This window comes from Bombus flavifrons, chromosome 6 (genome assembly GCF_040668555.2).
Source record: "Bombus flavifrons isolate JBK064 chromosome 6, iyBomFlav1_principal, whole genome shotgun sequence".
Classification (NCBI taxonomy): domain Eukaryota; kingdom Metazoa; phylum Arthropoda; class Insecta; order Hymenoptera; family Apidae; genus Bombus; species Bombus flavifrons.
In genome coordinates, this window is record NC_138447.1 from 15344757 (window position 1) to 15366209 (window position 21453).

The following is a 21453-nucleotide window of genomic DNA, read 5'->3' on the forward strand; positions in this document are numbered from 1 at the left end:
AGAAGTGAAGTGCTGGTCAGAAAGTGCGTGTCCCATCGATGCAAATAAATAGTAATCGGACGGAGCCAAGTCTAGTGAGTAAGCCGCGTGCGAAAGTATTTCCCAACTGAACGCTTCGATCGTTTCCTTGACCGGTTTTGCTGTATGCGATGGTGCATTATCACGAAGCAAAATTACTTTGCGTTGCCTTTTTTGATATTCTGATCGTTTTTCACGCAAAGCTTGATTAAAATCGATCACTTGTCGGTAGCGCTCGGTATTAACGGTTTCGCCAGGTTTTAACAACTCGGTGGTCTTTTTCGGTGGTCTTCCACGTTCTTCGTTCCTCGCGTCAAAATTGCCACTTCTGAATTTTTTAAACCACTCAAAGCACTGTGATTTACCAAGAGCATGCTCACCGTAAGCTTCGACAAGCATTCGATGCGATTCTGCGGCAGTTTTCTTCAAATGGTAACAGAAAATCAATACTGTCCGCAAATCGTAGTTTCCAGGCACAAAATTTGACATGTTCAACGCTACTACAAACTATGCTGTTGTATGAAACTTGTATTGTTCCGAGTCGAAAATGTTTGTGAGATGTCAACAAAGACTTTTGGCATTAATGACGCAGTTTAGTGATAACTACATTATCAGCTAGGGCGATCTATAGGCAAATTCCGGTTTCATACTTACAGACCTGGTACTTGTCAAATTCTGTAATAATCGTGTTTGCAGTAGTCAATGTCTTCTCTAGTGCATAACTACAATGTGTAATCCAAATGAAGATTCGTTTCACGCCCCTAACCCTAATTCTAATGTAAATCCGACATATAATTGAGACAAGAAATCATGCAGATCACGCGGTAATGATTCTGTTATATGTTCCTTAAATTTAAGAAATTTTTCGAACGCTAGAAAAATATGATTCGATCGAAAACGATTCAGAGAGCGATTAAAAGATGATTAATTTAATAAAACAAGTCTATAGAACCGTCAATAAATGCTTCAGAAATGAGAGAAAGATAAACAGGAGAAAAAATGGAGCAAACGATCGAACAATAGCGTTAATCAGACTAAAGTACTTGATCAAGTAATTAATCACATGTATATTTACAACATCAAATAATTAAGATTACCAACAAGTGCAAAATAGCGAAGAGATAAGCATAGAAAACCGATGAAAACGATATTGAACCGATGAAAATAAAGTGAGAGCGAAATTATTTAAAAATCAAAATTAATAGCGAACGATTGAAATCGCATTAATTCTAGATTTGACGTGATTGATATTAGTGAGAAATTGCAGATTGCATGCCCCGGGAAACGTTTTCCACCTTCTCCGCCTGTTGTTTTTCGTTTCTATCCCGCGCAAGCCATTCTGTTCAGTGATGTTTCCACGATCCGTGCTTTCGATTCTTTTCCCAGGCCGCGGGAAGAACACTAGCAATTGCTTTCGAGGCTTTATCGAGATATTGCCTCACGGAGAGCCGCCAGTGAGATATCGTGGCCTGGGGTAATTGCATTTTACCTTTTCTCGAAACGCGCTTTCACGACACTTTGCATCTGCACAAGAACGAGCACATGGATCGATCGTGCTGTATGACGTATGTGTACGTGCAAGAACGAGCTCTTTCATATGGTACAGCGACTCTTTTCTTTTTTTTTTTTTTAATCCACTTCAACTGCTAGTTAATTGTCACGTTGCACAATGCGGCATTTGAACGAGGGTTCGGCACAAAAATCAAAATTCACTGGCTACGTTCGCAGGCCCGCATGTTCGTAGCTCACGTTCGTAGTTCACGTTCGTCGTTCACGTTCGTAGTTCACGTTCGTAGTTCACGTTCGCAGATCAGGTGTAGGCTACATTTGTACGTTTGCAGGCGACGTTTGCCACGTTCACATTGTCTGGACAATTTGTCCACATTGTCACGTTCCACAGTACAACGTTTGAATGAGAATTCGGAACAAAGATAAAAAAATGCATTTAATGTGCAGCTTTCCTGAAACCTGATAACAGGAGATCCGACATAAATAAAAGTCTGTTTGTCAAATCTTTGTATTTTCCCTATTGTCTGGTTCACTTGAAATATCGTGAACGCTTATTTCTGTGTCTAACTACACACGGTAACGTTTAAGTAAATAGCGCCGATGCCGGAAACAATCTTTCCATTTTTTCGTAAGTGCCATGCGAAAATTATTTATCTTTCCTTCCGTTCCGTCCAATATTGTGCTGACATTCAAAACAGACTAAAGAACAGAACTTTTGCGCAGCTTAAAAAATTTTTCTTGGATTAAGCGTGGCCAGAAATCCACTCTTCGACCAAGTCGCGATTACGAATGGATTTCGCTAAACAAAATGAAGAAAATTCGGTGTAACAGTTTGTAGCAAGAAAATTATATGACAATGTAATACAAAACCTACTTGGAGTAGAATAATCAAAATTACAGGATGGCTTGGATCGTTTCTTTCTAAAATAGATCTTCGAAGAAGGAAAGAATTCTTTAAATTGGATAAATTAAATTTTTGTGGTAATTATTGTTTACATTTACATTATTTATAAACTGATGATATCATCGAGTAATAAGATTAAGATGGAACGATGATTATTTCCATTTTTGTCTACTGTATGCCGCACTATGCGTTGCTTCGATTTCCTTATGGAATCAAAGGAAGCGACGAACGATTAATTTTGGTATTTAAACAACGTGTTGGAAATCCAACTGCGTTGGAAATTCGGTTTATAATATCTTCTTTTGTATAGGTTTATTTTAAAGTGGTCGCAGTAACGATAGAATCATTAGCGTTAATTTGGTTTATGATATTGTCTGCATTGATTTATAGTATTGTTTGTAGAATTCGAAATAACAGACGATTAATTTGTATACGACAGAAAGGGATAAAAATTCAACAGCATTGAAAATATAATCTATATGTATATTCACAAAATCGAGTTAATAGAATCGTGATTGTTGATGTAACAGAAGATTTATTTATGTACAAAAAAATGGATCGGAAATTATTATAAATTGTATCGAAGGTTCGGTGTATAATATTTCCTGACTTCACCTAGAGTATTATTCGTAGAATTGGAAGTAATAGATGGTTAATATGTGAACGAAAGGAGAGAAAGGAATAGTGTTTTGAAAATTCAGTATTATTTTGAGAATTATTGGTAGAATTGGAAATAATTCACAATGAAGATGTAACAGAGGAACACCATAATATACATAATTACAAGTGTAATTGTAATATCGCTGGTTTTAATCAAGCGAATATAGATTTTGTGATAAATCTTTGAAGAAACACTGGAACACCAAGGTCAGTTCTATTCAATGTTCAACAACGTCAAAGACACACCCCATTAAGTCATCGCAAAATTGAGTCAGCTTTATAAATTCTACTACCGTAATACAGTTAAACAACGATTCAAATTTTTGTCCAAACGAAACCACACCTGGATAATTGTGAAAATCGTGAAAAGAAAGATAGGATGAAAATAGTTGAGAAAATACCGACCCTTTAGTGGTCGACCCACTGGTAACTCCCTTATCAGCTTAAAAACGCATAGACTATTTAATTTTCACTTTCCTTTTTTTTCTCGATGCGTCTAAATTGCTACGCTTCCAGCTGACCCAGTTTCCACGCAGAAGCTGTTTGCGTCACACTGCAAATTATGTTGTGCATAAGGGTCCCTCTCCACCACCCCTATGTAATCTCGTAGAACTGATCGCGAGCATGTGCTAGGTTCGAGTGATTATAAGGCCATCGAAGGATTAAATACTCGTTTAACGAGATTTCGTTTCATCGTTCGATGTTCGACGAACGCGAATTCGTCGACCACGCGACATGTTGTACTTGCTCTCATAAGTTGGATATCCATTGGTCACGTAAAATGTTTGCTAACGTTTGCGAACATGTATTTGCTTTTCGGTTGGGACGCGAAGCATAGATGGACGATAAATAGAGCCGCGAACGATTATTGCGCACATTTGCGAATTTTCAGAGTAATTTCGATATTTCAAAGAAAATTTGCCGTTTATTTGTATTTGTGCGTGCTTGCAGGTCGATACTTAATATACTATTTTATGCTTGCGAATACGTATTTATGCGGAAAAATATGTTTATTCAACTATAGCTGTGGCAAAGGTTTGCAAACGTTTCCGGGTGTTTGTGAATGTAAATTTGTCTCGGTTGAGATACGTAGCATTCATGGACGACAAATAACCGAGAATGATTACGAGCGTCTGTAATCGTGCAGAGTAATATTGGTGTATCAAAGAAAATTCGCTATTCCGTTGCATTCAATAGAGGTAAATGTCTGAATGGTTCCGTTATTAATGATCTTTTACTTTAAACTTTCCGCCTCTTTCTCCACCGTATCTTCGTCATTTTTATCATTTTTCAAATTTGTCTGCTGAGAATTTCCTTAGCGTTTCACCGTCCTAGGAAATTAACGCTAACTATTAGGCTTTCGTTTTCTCAATCAGTAGCAACATTCGAGCGTCTAAGCGAAATTATTGAGATTTATCGACAGAAATATGATTATACAGGGTGGTTGGTAACTGGTGGTACAAGCGGAAAGGGGGTGATTCTGCGCGAAAAAAGAAGTCGAAAATATAGAATAAAATTTTTTTAAAAATCTACAGTGAGATCCGCGATAAAGTGCAGGCGTACCGAGCGAAAATTCAAAGTCGATTTTCTCGAAAACAAAGCCTCGAACGAAAAATTTTTATACTATATTTTCGACTTCTTTTTTCGCGTAGAATCACCCCCTTTCCGCTTGTACCGCCAGTTACCAACCACCCTGTATATACTTATCTATTTTCATAATGTCGCTTTAATTTGAAGTAGCTATGTTTATATCATATACTTTATACGTTATAAATCGGTGGTTTCGGTGTCGATGTAACGATCGCATCAAACAGCTGCAAACCTACGAATGTTCATAGTTGATCTTACATCACAAAAAAGAAATAAATACACAGGAAGAGTATATAATAAAGAGCAATCATAGATAAAACAAAAATGAGTAGAGAATACAGCAGCCCACTGTATTATTCGAGGATTAAGAATGCACGTTTGATGAAGACTCGGTTTAACGAAGAAGGCGTTGAATACTCGTCAGCGTATGATATGGGTCTGCATGGAAATTCGAGGCAGAGTCGTGTTCAATTATGCATCGAGATGAAAAGTTTGCATCGAGCTTATGGTATAGAGCATGCACGATGTTCGACGAACTTTCCACGATATTCTCAGAGTACGTCGTCGGCGTGCACTTATCCGACGTTTCGAAAATTTAAAGTAAGACGTTTCTCTTCGCAATCCTCTTAAACGTCTCGTCGAAGATTTCATTTCCTGCTCGTAAATCTTCGTCGCTGTTAAACGGTGCGCACGTGCGAAACTAGCATCCGATAGAACTACGTTAATGGATGTATTTCTATTTTACAAGGGAATTCCAAGCGTCGCGTCAATTAACCTGACTCCATCTACCTTTTCGAATTCATTATTGCTTCCTTTCTGCGTTTAATTCTTTCTTTCGTGATTTCTTTTCTGGCTACGTATACCGACGAACAAGATGAAACACATAATCTGTATCTGATAATCTTTTATAATTTGAAGCTAAAAATAAGATCTAAGTATTATTTCTTGTGCCTGATTACAACATTTCATTTCTCCAGGGAGACTGATACATAATGTATATTTAATTTTCCTTAAGATAGGTACAGTTTCCCTGTAGGAGATATAACGAAGATCATTGTGAATGAAATTACCTCTTTTTTGACCTAGATAAACACGACCCTGAAGAGACTCATCTATTAATTACCAACTTCTTTTCCTCAAGTTTTTTTCCTCCGTCCCTTCCCCCAATTATCATATAATTGTAATATAGATAAATGCGAATTAATCTTCAATGATTTTAATCAACGCACGTTTCTAAAATATTAAGTGCATATATCCTTTAATCAAGTTATACTATAAAATACAAATTTTCTCTCACGATCCTCAAACATAGATCATAGAGCAGCTAATGAGTTGAACGCACAAGCTTCACCAAAATTTGCTTCTGCCAAACCAAAACAACTCAAATAACTAAAGCCAACTGAACCCGCCTCAAACATTTAAACCACGCGCATGAGAAACTAGCGGAAGCAAACGCCTTCTGTAAACAAATCCGCAAAGACAAGAAAGAAGAAGAGGCGAAAGAAGGAAAGAACGTGGATCGAATCCTATGGAAACCGCATTGGCCGCACTCTTCAAACATACTCGGTCGTTTGCATTAATTCGACGGAAAGTAATCGCGCGCCGTTGGTCACATGGTCGGCGAGTTTTGTTTGTGCAGGTCCGTTTCAGCCTCGGGCCACGCTCGAATCGCAGAAATGGAAAATTAATGCGTGGCACGGCCCTCGCGAGTGGCGCACGGCAACGCGAGTAAAAACTGGGTCACTAGGTCGAGCTTGGAAGAGAGAAGCCTCGTATCGAACCTGCATCCGCGGGCTCCAGTCCCTTCGTCTTTCGAAATGCGTCCGAGAGGGTGAAAAACCTTGAGCGGGCCAAGGATGAAAGAGTGCAGGCCGCAGGCGCGTGCCACTCACAAGGAAGGTTAGGCAGCTCGGAAATTCGAAAAACGATGGAACTTTGTGTACAAGTAAAGTATTTCATCCGTAATACAGCCCCATTTTCCTTCGTGTTCATAATTCGGTTGAGAATTTTTTTTTTTCGTGAAATATCTCAAGAATCGCGAAGGATATCTGAAAAAGGTTCATTGTTTAATTGCATTATTGAACTGCTTAAAAATTTGTTTGGGAAATTTACGGTTTACGAGTTATCGCTACATCCCTTAAACACTTTTTTACCATACACGTTGAAATATCTTCGCGATACCCTCTTTTCGTATCTGTAAATGATTTGATGTACTCGATCAAGTTCATTTACATAGAAATTATTAACATTTAATTGTAATAGTTCTTGTTTATAAAATGAATATTTGAACATTCGCATTGCCCTTTTGTATATTTTTACATATCACAGTTGTGTAAGTAGCAAACGCCAAAAACAATGAAAACTTGTAATTGCTACAATAATGATGTTCCTCGTGGAAATGTTTGAAACAAAGATACTAGCCACGCACATCGTATGAAAACTGACGCCCTACAAATACTACATTTTGGTATAGCCTTTTCGCTTCTAAAATATGGTGATGACTAACGAGATTGCATAGGGGCAAGGGAGGTACTGTTCTCTGTAGTTTACTGTCACATCACGTTACTAAATATTATTTTATTCGTATAAGTGTCGCGACCTATCAACTTAGGTAGCGATCAGTCAGGTTGCAACTGTTCGGTTGAGATCGCGGACCTTGAACGATATTAACGCTCAAGGTGAAGGTAGATTTTAAAGATTTCTAGTAAGCTTGGGTTTAGTATGTTTATTTGAACTGTTTGGTATAAACGGAAGAGTATGAAACGTAAGTAGCAGAGTTTGAACGTAGGCGAGTATGCGATGAGACTCCTTTCTCTTGAAGCGTCTGGTGTGTTTATGTTCTAACTGCTCGTGTAGGGGGTGTGTTTTCATCAACGTCTCCTGTGAAGTGAGAATTTGTTTCTGTCCAATCCCGTGACTATTAAATTGTCGCGGGTATCCTGCATGTGGTGCGTCTTGTACGTATCTGGTCGAGGATGCGTAACGTCCCGTTGGCGACATCGTCCTTCGTTTATTGTCGAATTCTCATCGAGTCGAGATTCGTGACACGTGGTTTACTGTCGAGCGCGATGTGGGAAATTCCAACTTCTCAAAAAATAGCAGATGTGTTGTTCGTATCGTAAACCGAGGACAACCTAAAATTCTGAACAAATCAGGTCCACATTCCTAACGTTTAGTTTTGTTCGCAGCCCTGCGTTGTATCGATTGCCGCTACAAACTGCCACCATTGACTGCCACTACCGACTGCTACTAATGTCACTATAGTCAACAGCAACTTGACAGTAATCAATATGTAACTTAATGACTACCAGGATAAAAGTTCCTGAGTCAGTAGATGTCGTTTTTCGGTAATTTAACTGCTACTTGACGCTGTACGTTGGCTTCTGTATTAATGTAAATTGTGAACAAGGTAGAAATTCGTTTTTAATAATAACGGACGCGCGACAAAAGTGAAAATGACTGGCCAGCAATCGCTAATGCGATTTCATTTTATTGTATTAAGCCGTTGCGCGTAAAATGTCTTTTCAAGTAAAACTTTTGAACGCGTGTTAGTTCTCTGCAACGACGTGTATTTAATCAACCTTTGGCGTCAAATGACATTCCAAACACGTCACTGTATAGTTTGACATGGGAAAAGTACGACGTGACATATGCACGCCACCAATCTCCTTCGTACACTCCGAGCGATGAAAAAGGAAACAACGTGTGTTGTTTTGAAATTAAAATATTTTTCTGAAAGGCATAGATCGTTAATCCTTTGTACATTTTGACATGGGAAACGCATAGCAGGCCAGAAGCCTCGTTTCACGTCGGGAATTCAGGGTAACAATTTATTTATTAAAAATATTTTCATTTCTTGATGGCGTATGATGTCTTTTTTCATCTCTCAGTGTATGGAGATTCGTGCGAAATTCAATGAAATCTTTATGGAAAATTTCTTTTAATTTAATCGCACGTCAAAGGACTGATACAATTTTCATTTAATCTTCTCTAACGATATCTCTTGTTACTTTGTATCCATGAAAATTATTAATTTTGAGATTGCGAAATTCTTTTAAATTGATAAATCGATAAATCGAATACGTGTTAGAGAAAGTAATCGTCCGTGAATATAAGATTATAGGAATAGAAGGAATATACCAAAATTCCTTATCTAATCCATGCTTTATTCTTTGACACGATAAAGTAGCTATTTTCTTTCGTCTTGGCTTTTGTTCGTCGCTTTACTCATGCGTAACTCGTTTATTCGCTTTCTGTACTTTTCCTATTTACACCAAATGACGAATAATTGTAGGATAGTTTTACTTTCATCCGAAACACTATCTCTTTCATTGTTTACACCGAGCTGTTTCCAGTTGCATCTTCTAAAACACTGTCATTGATATTCTATGATATTCCCCTTGACTTATCTTCCGACGAAAGATTATCAGTCTAAGAAGAATTACCAGTCTTCTATTCTACAAACAACATTGAACTTTTTCTTTTGATATTATAAGCTTTTTTTAAACGCACACACTGAAACCTTTAATTTTAGAGTACTTTCTCTATGATAACATTTTTCAAGATCGAAGCGATATAGGAAGTTAATTAATCTCAAACAATAAAGTTTAATGAAATTATAATAAATATCAAAGCAGATTTCGTCGTTTTCAACAGTTTGTAATATCGAATATCGAACAGAATGTTGATTTACATTTGGAAAAACGATTATTTATAATTTTAAAATAAGAAACATTCGGAAGGAATTACGGTTGATCGAAACTTCCCGATAATTTTTAGGAAATGAATAATAGTTACACCTACTATGTTAAAAATACAATATTTCGCGTTATACAATAACGTTAGACAAAAATAAAATATTTTCATGTCTTATTCGAGCAGTATGATTTACAATAGTATTATAGAAACACAATTTTGCTTTCAATAGATGTAGTTTTATACTTTGGTCTAGCACGACGCATTTTATTTCAATTATGTACGTGTATCGCGTTTAAAGCGTTAACCATCGATAACTAGGGTGAATTATACGTTATATATCTGGTGAAGTGGGATAAGCACGATTAAACCACGGACTGAAATATACGAATATTTAACCAACATTTGATTGTATAATTACGTTCCCATGATAAATAAACTAGTTAGGAGATTGTATTTTAAACCGTTGAGAAGACCGCTCATTTAATTCATTTAATTAATTAATGGTCAATTAAAAAACAATGTTGCACATGTACAACGTCAAGCGTAAAAGCGTAAACGATTTCTCTATATTTTCATCAAACGTAGGGAATACTTAACGATGCAAAGACATAATTAAATCGTAAATATTCCAAGAAATGACACTAGACTAATTTTTCTAATTTATGATTCTTCGTTAAATTTTAGAAATCTACACCATAGAAAGTTACTTTCGTTAAGAAGGAAACGAAGCGAGATATAATTATATATTTCTTCCCTTCTTCGTTGTTTTTATTCTTCTCGTTTTTAATCGCGATAAAATTCGACCTGGTGTTGGTGTAACCAGTTAGGTGAAACTAACAGAGGATCGTGGTGAACACGGCATGGTCGGCGCACGTTTAATAAAGATAATTCACGAGGCTCGATAAAGTGCGCTCGAACAGAAAAAACACTTTTTCGTGGCAATTTGTTCGGCGAGACTTATTCCATTTTGCACGTCGTAGCGCGGTGATATCGATTTTCCTCGCGCGAATCCAGCTAAACTGTCGCGAAATTAACTCGTGGAAAACTTAGCAAGCGTTATCAAATAGAAAGTCAGTAGAACGAAATTGAATTTACCGAAATCTGTTCGAGAGAGACGCGAATTCACACGATTGAAAAATTGAGTTTAGAAGGGGACCAAATTTGAACGAATTTCAATATTCAGACGTTAAACATTATCTTGGTATATAAAGTAGTTAAATATATTACACCGTGTCCAGTTGTTGCTCGGTCATTTTCTCTAGACGAGTCTCTGAAAAGCCAAACTGAACTTGCACTCGCTGTATGTCGTTTGCTCGTTCGATGTAAACGCACCTTTACGACGTTGTTCGACAAGTTTCGGTAATTGCGATCTTGTCATATAAAGTTTATAGTCGATCGGACGCGAAGGAAGTTTAAAGAGATGTGGCATGAATATGAATTGCGAAAAGTAATGACCGAGAGGATTGGTCAAAGCAGGAAATACGCAGCAATAGCTCAGTTATCGCACAAACGAGAGATCATCCTATGGTCCATTACGATTCAATCAGACAGAAACAGGAAATGGTCGGCTTCAGTTACGGTGTTCGACCAGCTATTTACAACCCTTGTAGGTTTTAGTAGGGTGTAACGAAGCACCGTGTCGTTGTAGGAAATTTCTAAATCATACACAATTACTGCTCTCCCTGTCGATCTTTTCATTTCTTAAATTATGCGATTCACCTCCGTGAAACTTGATCCTAAGAAGTTAGATGTTGTACTATATCAATTAAGGGAACTAATTATCCAGTTGAATCAATTTTCTCGTAGAAAAGTTACAAGAAATTTTACTGAAGAAATCTCTGACGAAGTTTCAAGATCAATATACAATTACTTTCGACTTTATTACTTTTTAAAATTATAAAAACCAAAGCAAAGATAGAAGCTTATAGAATGATCTTATACAAGCAATGGTTCTCCTCTGTTTAAAATGGTCCAAACAATAGCGACTATTTGTTCAGTACACGCGCGATCGTTCATAAAAACGTAATTAAACTCAGTTTGTGAAGGCATGCAGAATGTTTCGTCAACCAATAATCGAACATTCATACAAAAAATTGAAAGGGAAAAATTCACACACGATAGAATGAAAAAAAAAAAAGAATATCTGTACGAATTGGATTTATAAACCGTCGAATGATGTAGACACGAAATTCAGAAATGCGAATACGTTTAAAAAAGCGCGTATACGCGTCGCTGCTCCAATAACGCGTGCACGATCTTTTGAACAAAAAAATTGGACGAAAAAATACACGGAATACGGCGTACATAGCGAGAGGAGAACAAAAATATAGGAAAAAAGGAAGAAAATAAAAATGACGAAAGAGGAGAGGAAGGATGAGTCCACGAAGTTCGATGAACTCTCGTTGCACGCCGGATAGGAATTAAACTCGGTGCTGCTTGTGCATTCCCGTAGCTCCGATTCCGCGTGGATATCGATACTTTCACCGTGAATCGGCGCGCGCGTGTTTCCACGTGCGTGTACGCACAGGTGGGTCACGTTTCTCGCCTATGCGTCTGCCGCGAACGCGTAACGCACGTTTGCATCGCCACGTGTGTAAGTCGCATTACCATCCATAAGTATTTCGATAGCTTAGTCCTCTTGTAGAGTTTCGCTATTGTGCGCGAGATTGTGTACAAGTCACGATCTCTTACATTTGTACCACAACGTTGCTCTTCTGCTACAGTAACTTTGGTAATAAAATAAATTCAATTTTATAAATAAAGTCGTTTGTTTATCCCATATAATGTAAAATTGCAAAATTACAAAGTAAACGCGTCAATTCACTAATATCACCAGTTAGTAAATTATCGTACAAGTGGTGGTGTAATCGACGAAATTGGATCAGCTTGAAGAGTTTTATTTGAAAAGTAACTTTTATATATCTGCAATAATTTGGAAGCGTGCAGCGTCGGAAATGTTCAAATATTTACACACAGTGGCGTAGAGGTACAGGTAGGCTGTGTGTACGTAAGCTGTGTCGTGTGTGGGTGCGATCGCAAATGTACTAACGCGCATGTACGTTCGCGAATCGTGATTCTCGAACGCAAAAGTCGGTCCGCTGTGACGGAAAATCGAGAGAGCCGTGCACTCCAGGTCTGCGTAATAGCTGGTGTGGCCTTCTGTTACTCGACTTTGGAATACTCGAGCCGAATCGATTCGACAATTCATCGTATCGTTTTTTTTCGCAACGATGCTCGTTATTCAACATAGTCGGAGTTGCCAGGCAAAATTTTTAAAACGTTCAGTAGGAAATTTTCCTTTTTTTCTCCCCTATTTTCAGTAGTAGGGATAGATCAGTTCGGTTTGATATATTAGTTTTCGTGCCTCTCTTGCAACAACAAATTACTTAATTCTCATTGATATCGATAAATCCTAATTGTTATTCGTTTAAACAAACAAAGTACGTATCTCAGACGTTTAATAAAGAAACTAGCTAACATACATGGCATCCCAGTTCTTTGTTTCTCGCTAAACGTTGTCGATATATTCTACGAGTCGAGATAAGAAAAAATTTCACATAAACGTATATCGTTGGAAGCATCGTTAAAGAGTTATAACAAAAGAGTGATGTATGAAAGTACCGTAACTATGAGCTACAAAGTATGAATAGATCAGGAATATCTACAGTTCCAATTACATTCCAATTCCATTTCAAAATATTCATCGTTGCTCTCGCTACAAGATTGCCAGCGGCGAAAAGTTGATTTTATTCCTCTTTGAAATTCCCTTTTATTAGTTGTATTTCGTTATCGTATTCGTAGTTATACTATCGTTTATTTGTTATATTTTTATCGTTGAAGCTGGAGTCGTAGAACTATATTACAATATATTCTGATTATCATTAGACGTAAATTTCCTAGTCTGTTCATACTTTTGTACCGTAGTAACGCACGTTCGTTATCTTTGACAATGCTTGCAACGATGTATGTTTATACAGGGTGGTTGGTAACTGGTGGTACAAGCGGAAAGGGGGTGAGTCTACGTGAAAAAAGAAGTCGAAAATGTAGAATAAAAATTTTTTTTTAATTTTTCCATCGAGACAACGATCTACAGTGAGAACCGTTATAACGAGACGTGATAAAGTGCACGCGTACCGAGCGAAAATTCAAAGTCGATTTTCTCGAAAACAAAGCCTCGAACGAAAAATTTTTATTCTATATTTTTCACTTCTTTTTTCACGTAGAATCACCCCCTTTCCGCTTGTACCACCAATTACCAACCACCCTGTATATGACGTTTCTTTCGTATCTGGACCTGTACAATATACAGACATCGTTTGGCGGGGAAAAACCGGTACACCCTGTATAAGGGTACACCCTGCACACCCTGTTAACACATTATGTGTCTTACACGTAAGATATTTAATCTTCGAATTCTTAAGACGAAGTAAAAGGTCCGCTCGCATTCTGGACTCGCACCAACTATACGACACGTAGTTGTACCATGTCTCAACTAATTATAATCATTTTCAAATAGATATAATTCTACGAAGCAGTGCTACTTTAGAGGGTGAAATTTGCTCGTCGTTAATTGATCAGTATCGGTGCTCACATGTTATTGCCGCAATTTCGTCGCAGATGGCTCGAGAACGAATATCCGTGAACAGAGAACAGGATGGAATCGGCACAGCAGCCCATTCTATACGTATCATCGATGCCCGCCGGCTTTTCCGATTTCGATGCGATTATCATGCGATAGATAGCTCGATTTCTCTCTGTTTCCACGATCATATTAATTATGGTATTAATTTCGAAGAGAATTAACTAGCGAGCTAGCCATGGTATAATCGTGCAAACAAGAAGGCAAGTATCTCGCGGTGTTTCAAACGTTGCGCACCGTTTATTACACAATATCGGTCTGATATTTTTATTCCATACAATGCCGCTCGAAGAACATCGTTTCCTTGTCCTGCTTTTCCCTTTTCCCTTTCTCTTTAATTCATTTTTACCTTTGGGCACAGTCAAGAACGCTTCAATCGCGATTTGACAGTTAATTTGAGTCAATTTGACATCTGGGCGTTCTTGTATGAGCGTTATTTTATGCGAAATTTTATAAATCACAAGGTAAAAGTTACCGATATTAACAAATACACTGCGAATGTTAATCACATCTATGGAAAATTGAAATGTGCAAAGACGATCAGATCGCACGCGATACGTAAAAGTATATAAAATATACAAAGCAAAATATTCAGTTATGATACTTACAGAATGGAACAAATTTCTATTCGGATTTTTTTCCCCAGTTCTGTTTATATAGATATCAATTTGCGTGTACATCCGTATTTTGAAGTTTTCTGTCGTAACAAAATTAACAATACAGCGAGCAAGTAGCAATAAAATAGTAAGAAAGCAAGCATACTTTTGTATTTGTAATCTTACAAATTACAAGTAGACCGATCGTCGTTTAGTTGCAGGTAAAATTGTAAAAATATAAAAATTGTCAAATTACGGAGGTTCCTTAAGGTTCCGTCCCTTCGTTTGTCTCAAACGTTTATACTCGCCGACTAATTGATTACCTACCAGATTTCCCGCTCCGAGTACCAACTGGCTGAAAAAATACATTTCGTTCCTCGCTCGTTCCTTTACCTCTACGCTTCTTCTTCTTCCAATCTCTTTTTCTCCTTTTCCCTCCACTCATTCCGAACGTTTCCAGTGATTGATTTTAATCCGCGGTCGAAGGTCTCGTTGCTCGTTGTTGTCGAAATAAATTTCATTCGGCGAACACTCTGTTCTTTGTCTCTACGTTCTCAACGTTCGATCGACCGGTATCTCCTGGTCACGTTCTATGCGCTACGTACGATTTATCGGGGTACATGGAATACCCTGCCGCAAGTAATTAGCGGGAACCATGTGTTTGGCTGATTCAAAGGGACGATTCGGCACGTTAAACCGAATTTTCGGAGAAATTTCCAGCAAAATACCGACCAATTTACACGATACCATTTTGCGATCAATTTTCGAGATATCATACACGTTGTTTGACAGTGTAACAAAGTAGTACAATAAACGGTATAACGAAAGCTAGAACCAAACGATTTACGAAACAATAATTTTGTTCTATTGTTCGAGTTTCTTAGGTTTCCAGCATCAATGAATATCGGTAATTTTGTTGTCAATAATTTGGCTGTAGATGCTTATGAATTTATAAGCAATTTAAAAGTGTAAAAACCAAAGTTTCGCTTTTCGAGATTTCCTGATACTGCAATAGCTAATACTTTCCGCCGTATATTACACGTAGAAGACTTTTCGCGTACGATCGTTACCGACATTGTATTCTTCTATTACGTTACAGCACCTTACGAGGGTGGAATATGGAAAGTGAGGGTTCACTTACCCGAGCACTACCCCTTCAAATCTCCTTCGATCGGCTTTATGAACAAGGTGTACCACCCTAACATTGACGAAGTCTCAGGCACCGTGTGTCTAGACGTAATAAACCAGGCTTGGACTGCCCTTTACGGTACGTATTTACATAATCTCGAAATTTAATCGTAAACCCTCTATAAATCTTACATTGGCCAATAATGTTCCAACGTATAATTTTGCCAATCGCGTTTCTCTGTACCAATTCAACGATCATCTTTTCCATTTACTGTTTCAGATTTGTCAAATATATTCGAGTCCTTCCTGCCCCAGTTGTTAACATATCCTAATCCAATCGACCCGTTAAATGGCGACGCAGCTGCCATGTATCTACACAAACCTGAGGAGTACAAGAAGAAAGTAGCAGGTGAGTGGAGAGAGAGAGAGAGAGAAAGAGAGAGAGAGAGAGAGAGAGAGAGAGAGGACTCGTACGAAAACACGAGAAATACACTGTTTTAGTCTGTGTTTACGAGCCTCGTCTTCGTTCAGTTTACGGCTTTCTCTGATCGATTATCTCGCGATGGAAATCACGAGACAACTCGTGACTACGACGTTCGAAGTTATTTTCAACGTCGAACGAAGTATATTTAGCCGGGGATGCAATTTCCTTCTTGATTTCTTGGCAGATTACGTGAGGAAATACGCAACGGAGGAGGCGCTAAGGGACCAGGAGAACAGCGGTACTGAAAACGGGGTGTCGTCCGATAGCGAGTCTTCGATGAGCGACTTCAGCGAGGACGAGGCGCAGGACATGGAGTTGTAACCAAATATTTTACCATCCGTACCCATATCCTTAATCTCGATTTCTTGTAAACTCCGACCGCTCGTCCTACCAAATAGATGCTTACATTTCGAACCTCCAAACCTCACTATCGGTTTAGCTGCGTGGCACACTCGTCACTTTGTTTCGTAGGGAACGTTGAACCGCGACCAGGTTGTCCGTTAACGAATCGGGAGGTAAAAAGAAAAGAAAAAAAAGATAAAAGGGAACGCATACATAAACGAAAGAAGAGAAAATGAAAAGGAAACGAAATTTGAAGGAAAAGAGAAAGTACGAGAACGATGATGTATACGTAGAAAAAAAGGATATCGCTTTTGAAGTTCTCTGTACGCGAGAGATTGGCGCTCTCGTCGTGGCCGTCGTGTTTTTCAACGAGGGACGTTGACGAGAAAAATCATACGCGCCGTTTTCGAGAAAGAAACACCTCGTTTTTTTTGCATTTTTTTTTTCTTGATTTTCTTCTTTTAAATTCACCGCTTTGCTACCGATTGATCGAACGTCGATACCTTCAGATTGTTGGCGATCTGGCATCGATCGTATAGTCGCGAATCATCGTGCGTCGTTGACGTTCCGTTTAACGATTGTACGCGCGGTTGCGCCGTCAAATTCTACGATGAATTATTCTGGAAAAATTGTTTCTTTTCTTTTTTTTTTTTTTTTTTTTTTCGTTGAATATTTTTGTTCGATTATTCCTCCACGTTTCGAATTCTTCGTCGATCTCCCTCTGGTTCTTTCTCTTTCTTTTTTTCCCCTTCCCGATCGAGTCGAGTCAGAAACACAGACAGTCTTGGGGCGTTAAAAAGAACGATGCACGAACATGAAAGAAAGATCACGTTCGCTCGACAAGTATGTATATCTTTCGGATGTCGTAATTCACATTACGCTTGTTATTCTCTGTCTCTCTGTGCGCTCTCGTTATTCGTACAGGTGCCACGAGCAAGCACGATATAGATCTCGAATCAACATCGATTTCGAATAAACATTCGTTTCACGTGTTTTCGAAAATGCTTGCTCGTAGAGTAACGACTCTTTTGTAATTTGCACGATAATTTGTCACCAGACTATTGCATCGTATTTGAAATTGACAGGATTCGTACGTTTGTAACTACACGAAGAGTTAACGATGCGATAAAACTAAAGAAAAAAGCTATTGTTTTCCGCTCGTTTAACGTTCGAACGAATTATTTCTTTTTGTTGTTTGCCGTGGTTCAAAAGATATATCTGGTTATTAGACGATCTCTTTTCTTTTTTCTTATGTTCACAAAATGAATTATCATGCGAAAGAGAAACAAAAAAGAAAAAGCGGAATGGAAAATAGGATACTAGGTGCGTCTTCCTCTTTCTGTTCTGTCATCACCATCCCTGAACGTTTCCCTCGTAGGGCGCAGCAACGAGAAAAGGCTTCGTCAACAGTGTTGAAGACACTGACAAATCTACGATATAAACGGCGTTTAAGTAGCGATGTTAATGTCGGGACATCCCAGCCACAGTTGAAATCTGCACGGTCAACGTTTTTCGACGGAAGGGAAACGATCGAAGACACTGGTCACTTACGAACGACCTCGGCCTCCTGTCTCGAGACACACGCGAACACATCGAACGTACGAATTTTCAGAGAGTTGCGAGAGGACAACGACGCGGCGTACACACCGGAGTTGCGTCAGTATTCGGAAATGGACGTAGATTTCATTCACTCGGGAGGAAGTAGAAGCAATCTGGACACAACCGTCTAACGGCTCATCGCGAAAAATTCTCTGGTGATATTCTCACGATTATTTTATCATAAAAAAAAAAGTAAGAAAAAGAAGAAAAAAAGAAAAAGAAGAAAAAAAGAGAAAAAGAAACAAATGACTTTAGAGCAATTAATATCGTTTGTATAAGGATTTTTCTAAACGCATGGTATGAAAAGTTTTTCCAAATTTTTAATCGAAACGAGAGAGTCGCTTGTAAGAGAGAAAAATGACTTCATTCGAGCGCCGTGGCGTATGTAATATTTTATTTGCGTCGAATAAGAAAGGATGGAAAAAGGAAAAACAATTTTTTTGATACGATCGATATTTTTTAGAGGTAACTTTAAACTGCGCGTTCATGCAAGTCGTATTCATGCATCGTGTTTTTTCTTTTTTTTTTTTTTTAATTCTATCGACGTTCGGCTTAATCGAGAGAACAAAGCGCATACGGCGTGAAAGTCTGGGGCAGAATTGGCGAGAAGTAAAGGAAATCAATGGATGATAGAAGAATATTTAGTGGAAGTGAGGAATCGTTTCTTTTTTCTGATGATGCGAAAAGGCTTGTAGCAAACGGGAGGACACGAATTTGTACAAATCTTGGTGCACAATAATCTTCGTTTAGTTGTAACTCGCTTCAAACTGATCTCTCTCCTTTTGCGTGGTTTACGTATATGCAATACGATCAACTATACGTGCAAGTATAGAAAATGATATTTTAGTGCCTTCTCAGGCAGAAAATTGTGCCTTATTACATGGGTCTCTGTAAAAAAAAAAAAAGAAAAAAAGAGAAGAAAAAAAGAGAAAGAAGAATGAAAATCTTATTGGTAAACATATTCGGTGGAGAAAAAAACTAAGAGCATTAATTAAACAGACACAAACACACACATCAATAATTAAATCAATCGCTTGGAAGAACGTAAAACTAATACAGCGTGTGCTTTTATTTTCGAATATCGAGATAACGTTGAAGAACAATGTTAAGCTTTGTGTAAGTCTTTTTTTTCTCTTTTGAAGAGTGTTCGGCTAGTTGGAAATGCGATGTCAGAGAGAAATATTATTAGAAAGAGAAAAGAAATAGAAAAGAAAGAGGAAAGGATACGAGGATAGAGAATAAATTTTAGCAAAAAATGTTTATAAGAAAAATCGAAATTTCTTGTCTGTATTCTTGCAATAGGTTCACTCCTTAGTTTTTAACGAATAAATTTAATATTATCGTTCTATTATTACTCGTAGTATGGGCGCGGTTATCGTTTCATTTATGTCAACGCATCGTTTTTTTATGCGCTTTCATTCGTCTATGATTTAGAGATTTCGCATATTTGATTTCTTATTTTCAATGAGTCGCGAACGTTGTCAAGATCGTCGAATCTTGATAATTCTCCGTTCATTTTTATTTATTACGCGGTTTTAATTTTAATTATGCCAAGGGACGAGTCGTGAAATTCGTAAAAAGCGATAGCTGCGTCCACACGTTTTTAATTGTTACGCAATCTTTCCTTTTTATTTAAGGAAATAGAATATATTTACGTGGAAGTAAAACAAGGAAATGGATAAAAATAATACTGTCATTCAGAATTTACAATTATTTATGATTATTTAAGACGTGCTTTCATGGTATTTTTTCGTACGATTCGCAGTGGCTCTATACGTTGGTGAAGTGTATAGCAATGTATTTACTGATTAGAGAAATGATTATTAAAATGGAGTGAAACTGATACGGCGTTTGTATGGCTTATTAGGCATTCACATGCCCTTTCGACGTTTTTCTCAGGCACTGTAACGATATATATGTAAATTATATTTCTTTCATTTTGTCATACTTCTTTTTTGTATCATCTCGTCATTGCGATATACTCGTGAACCTTCTCTTTCAACGAAATTACATTTAGGACAACACACGAAGAAAAATACACAAAGATTAAGAGACGATGGATTCAGATTCTTTTCTTTTTATCATAGTTTTGTATTTAGATAGACCGTTTGTAATTCTGAACAGTAATTTACGCTAATTTCTCTCAGCGTTTATCCGTGCTCTATACCTCTCCGTGCAATATTCTCTTTACTTCCAAGTAAACTGTCGTAGCAAGCTTTAATACGTTTTCATTAGCATCTTTAGACGCGTCTTTGGGCGCTTGTGTTCTTTTCAAAGATATCCTTAATACGATAAGCAAAAGGATCGAACGGATAACGAAAAAAAAAAAAAAGAAAAGAAAAAGGAAAAGAAATATAGAAGGAAGAGAGCTTAAGAAACGATAATAAGAAATTTTGCGTTCTCGTAGGTTACAGTAATCGAGGTAAAGTCGTATTCACAGATCTCACATTATTACTTTTATACATGTAACATAGGTTTATCGATTAATTATTATGTTATTATTGATCGTATTCGCATAACTCTATTATGTATTATTATGGTTTTACTAACTGATTGTTTAACCAACCGAAAGGATAGTTTTAATAATCATTTTTTATTTTTTTGCAATTGTTGTTTGTCTCTCCTTATGTTTATTACATCTACGTTGTACGTCTTACCGCATACTTAATCTCGTAAGTTTATTAGATCAATTCATTTGTTGTTCCTTCGCACGCTATCGCTCACAAGTATGGGATCAGTCGTTTAACGAAAAAGGAACTTACAGTTCTTATGAAAAAAATACTAATTAATATTTGAACTTTTGTATATTTTAAGTTAGTACATACAATTATAAGAAAAAGAAAGTAAGATTTGGATCAGGATTCATTATCAAAATAACTTTTCTTCCTCATCAAAATTTCTCATATTTATGGTATCCCTTTTACAAATTTTTCCAATTTTTCTCGTTGAATATTTATTTTTCCAATTATTTCATATTAATTCCTAGAGATGCGTTTAAGACGTTAGATTGGATTTTCCCATTAACTTTGTCCAGTTCATTCCTTGGCAACTCAATGGAGTTAACGATTGATCGATCGATCGATGGACAAACCACGATGCATAAAGTCTTTTCGTCGTATTTTTATCTCAGGTATTGCTTACAGAATTTCAGAATACGTTTCGAATTATAATTTTATCGCGAACAAGAACTCTGCTCAATTCGTGATTTTATAAAAACGAAGAACGAACACACATGACAATACAATGAAAGAAGCTTCTAATAAACCAATGTAAGACAAAACATAGT

At 37.4% G+C, this 21453-nt stretch overlaps 1 protein-coding gene across 2 annotated transcripts in view; it reads left to right on the top strand.

Moving 5' to 3' along the window:
• Positions 1–20510, top strand: part of UbcE2H (ubiquitin conjugating enzyme E2H) — a 49679-nt gene extending 29169 nt beyond the window's left edge. Inside the window, exons 3-6 of one of the 2 annotated variants that reach the window (XR_011173332.1) lie at positions 15714–15881; positions 16023–16151; positions 16411–17411; positions 17947–20510. Coding sequence is in view for 1 of the 2 variants with exons in the window: in XM_069114557.1 (XP_068970658.1) it covers positions 15714–15881; positions 16023–16151; positions 16411–16547 (434 nt within the window). In the remaining variant the exon portion in view is untranslated. Of the gene's footprint in view, positions 1–15713; positions 15882–16022; positions 16152–16410 lie in introns of both variants that reach the window. The other variant, XM_069114557.1, reaches the window with a different exon arrangement.
• Positions 20511–21453: the final 943 nt, after the last annotated feature.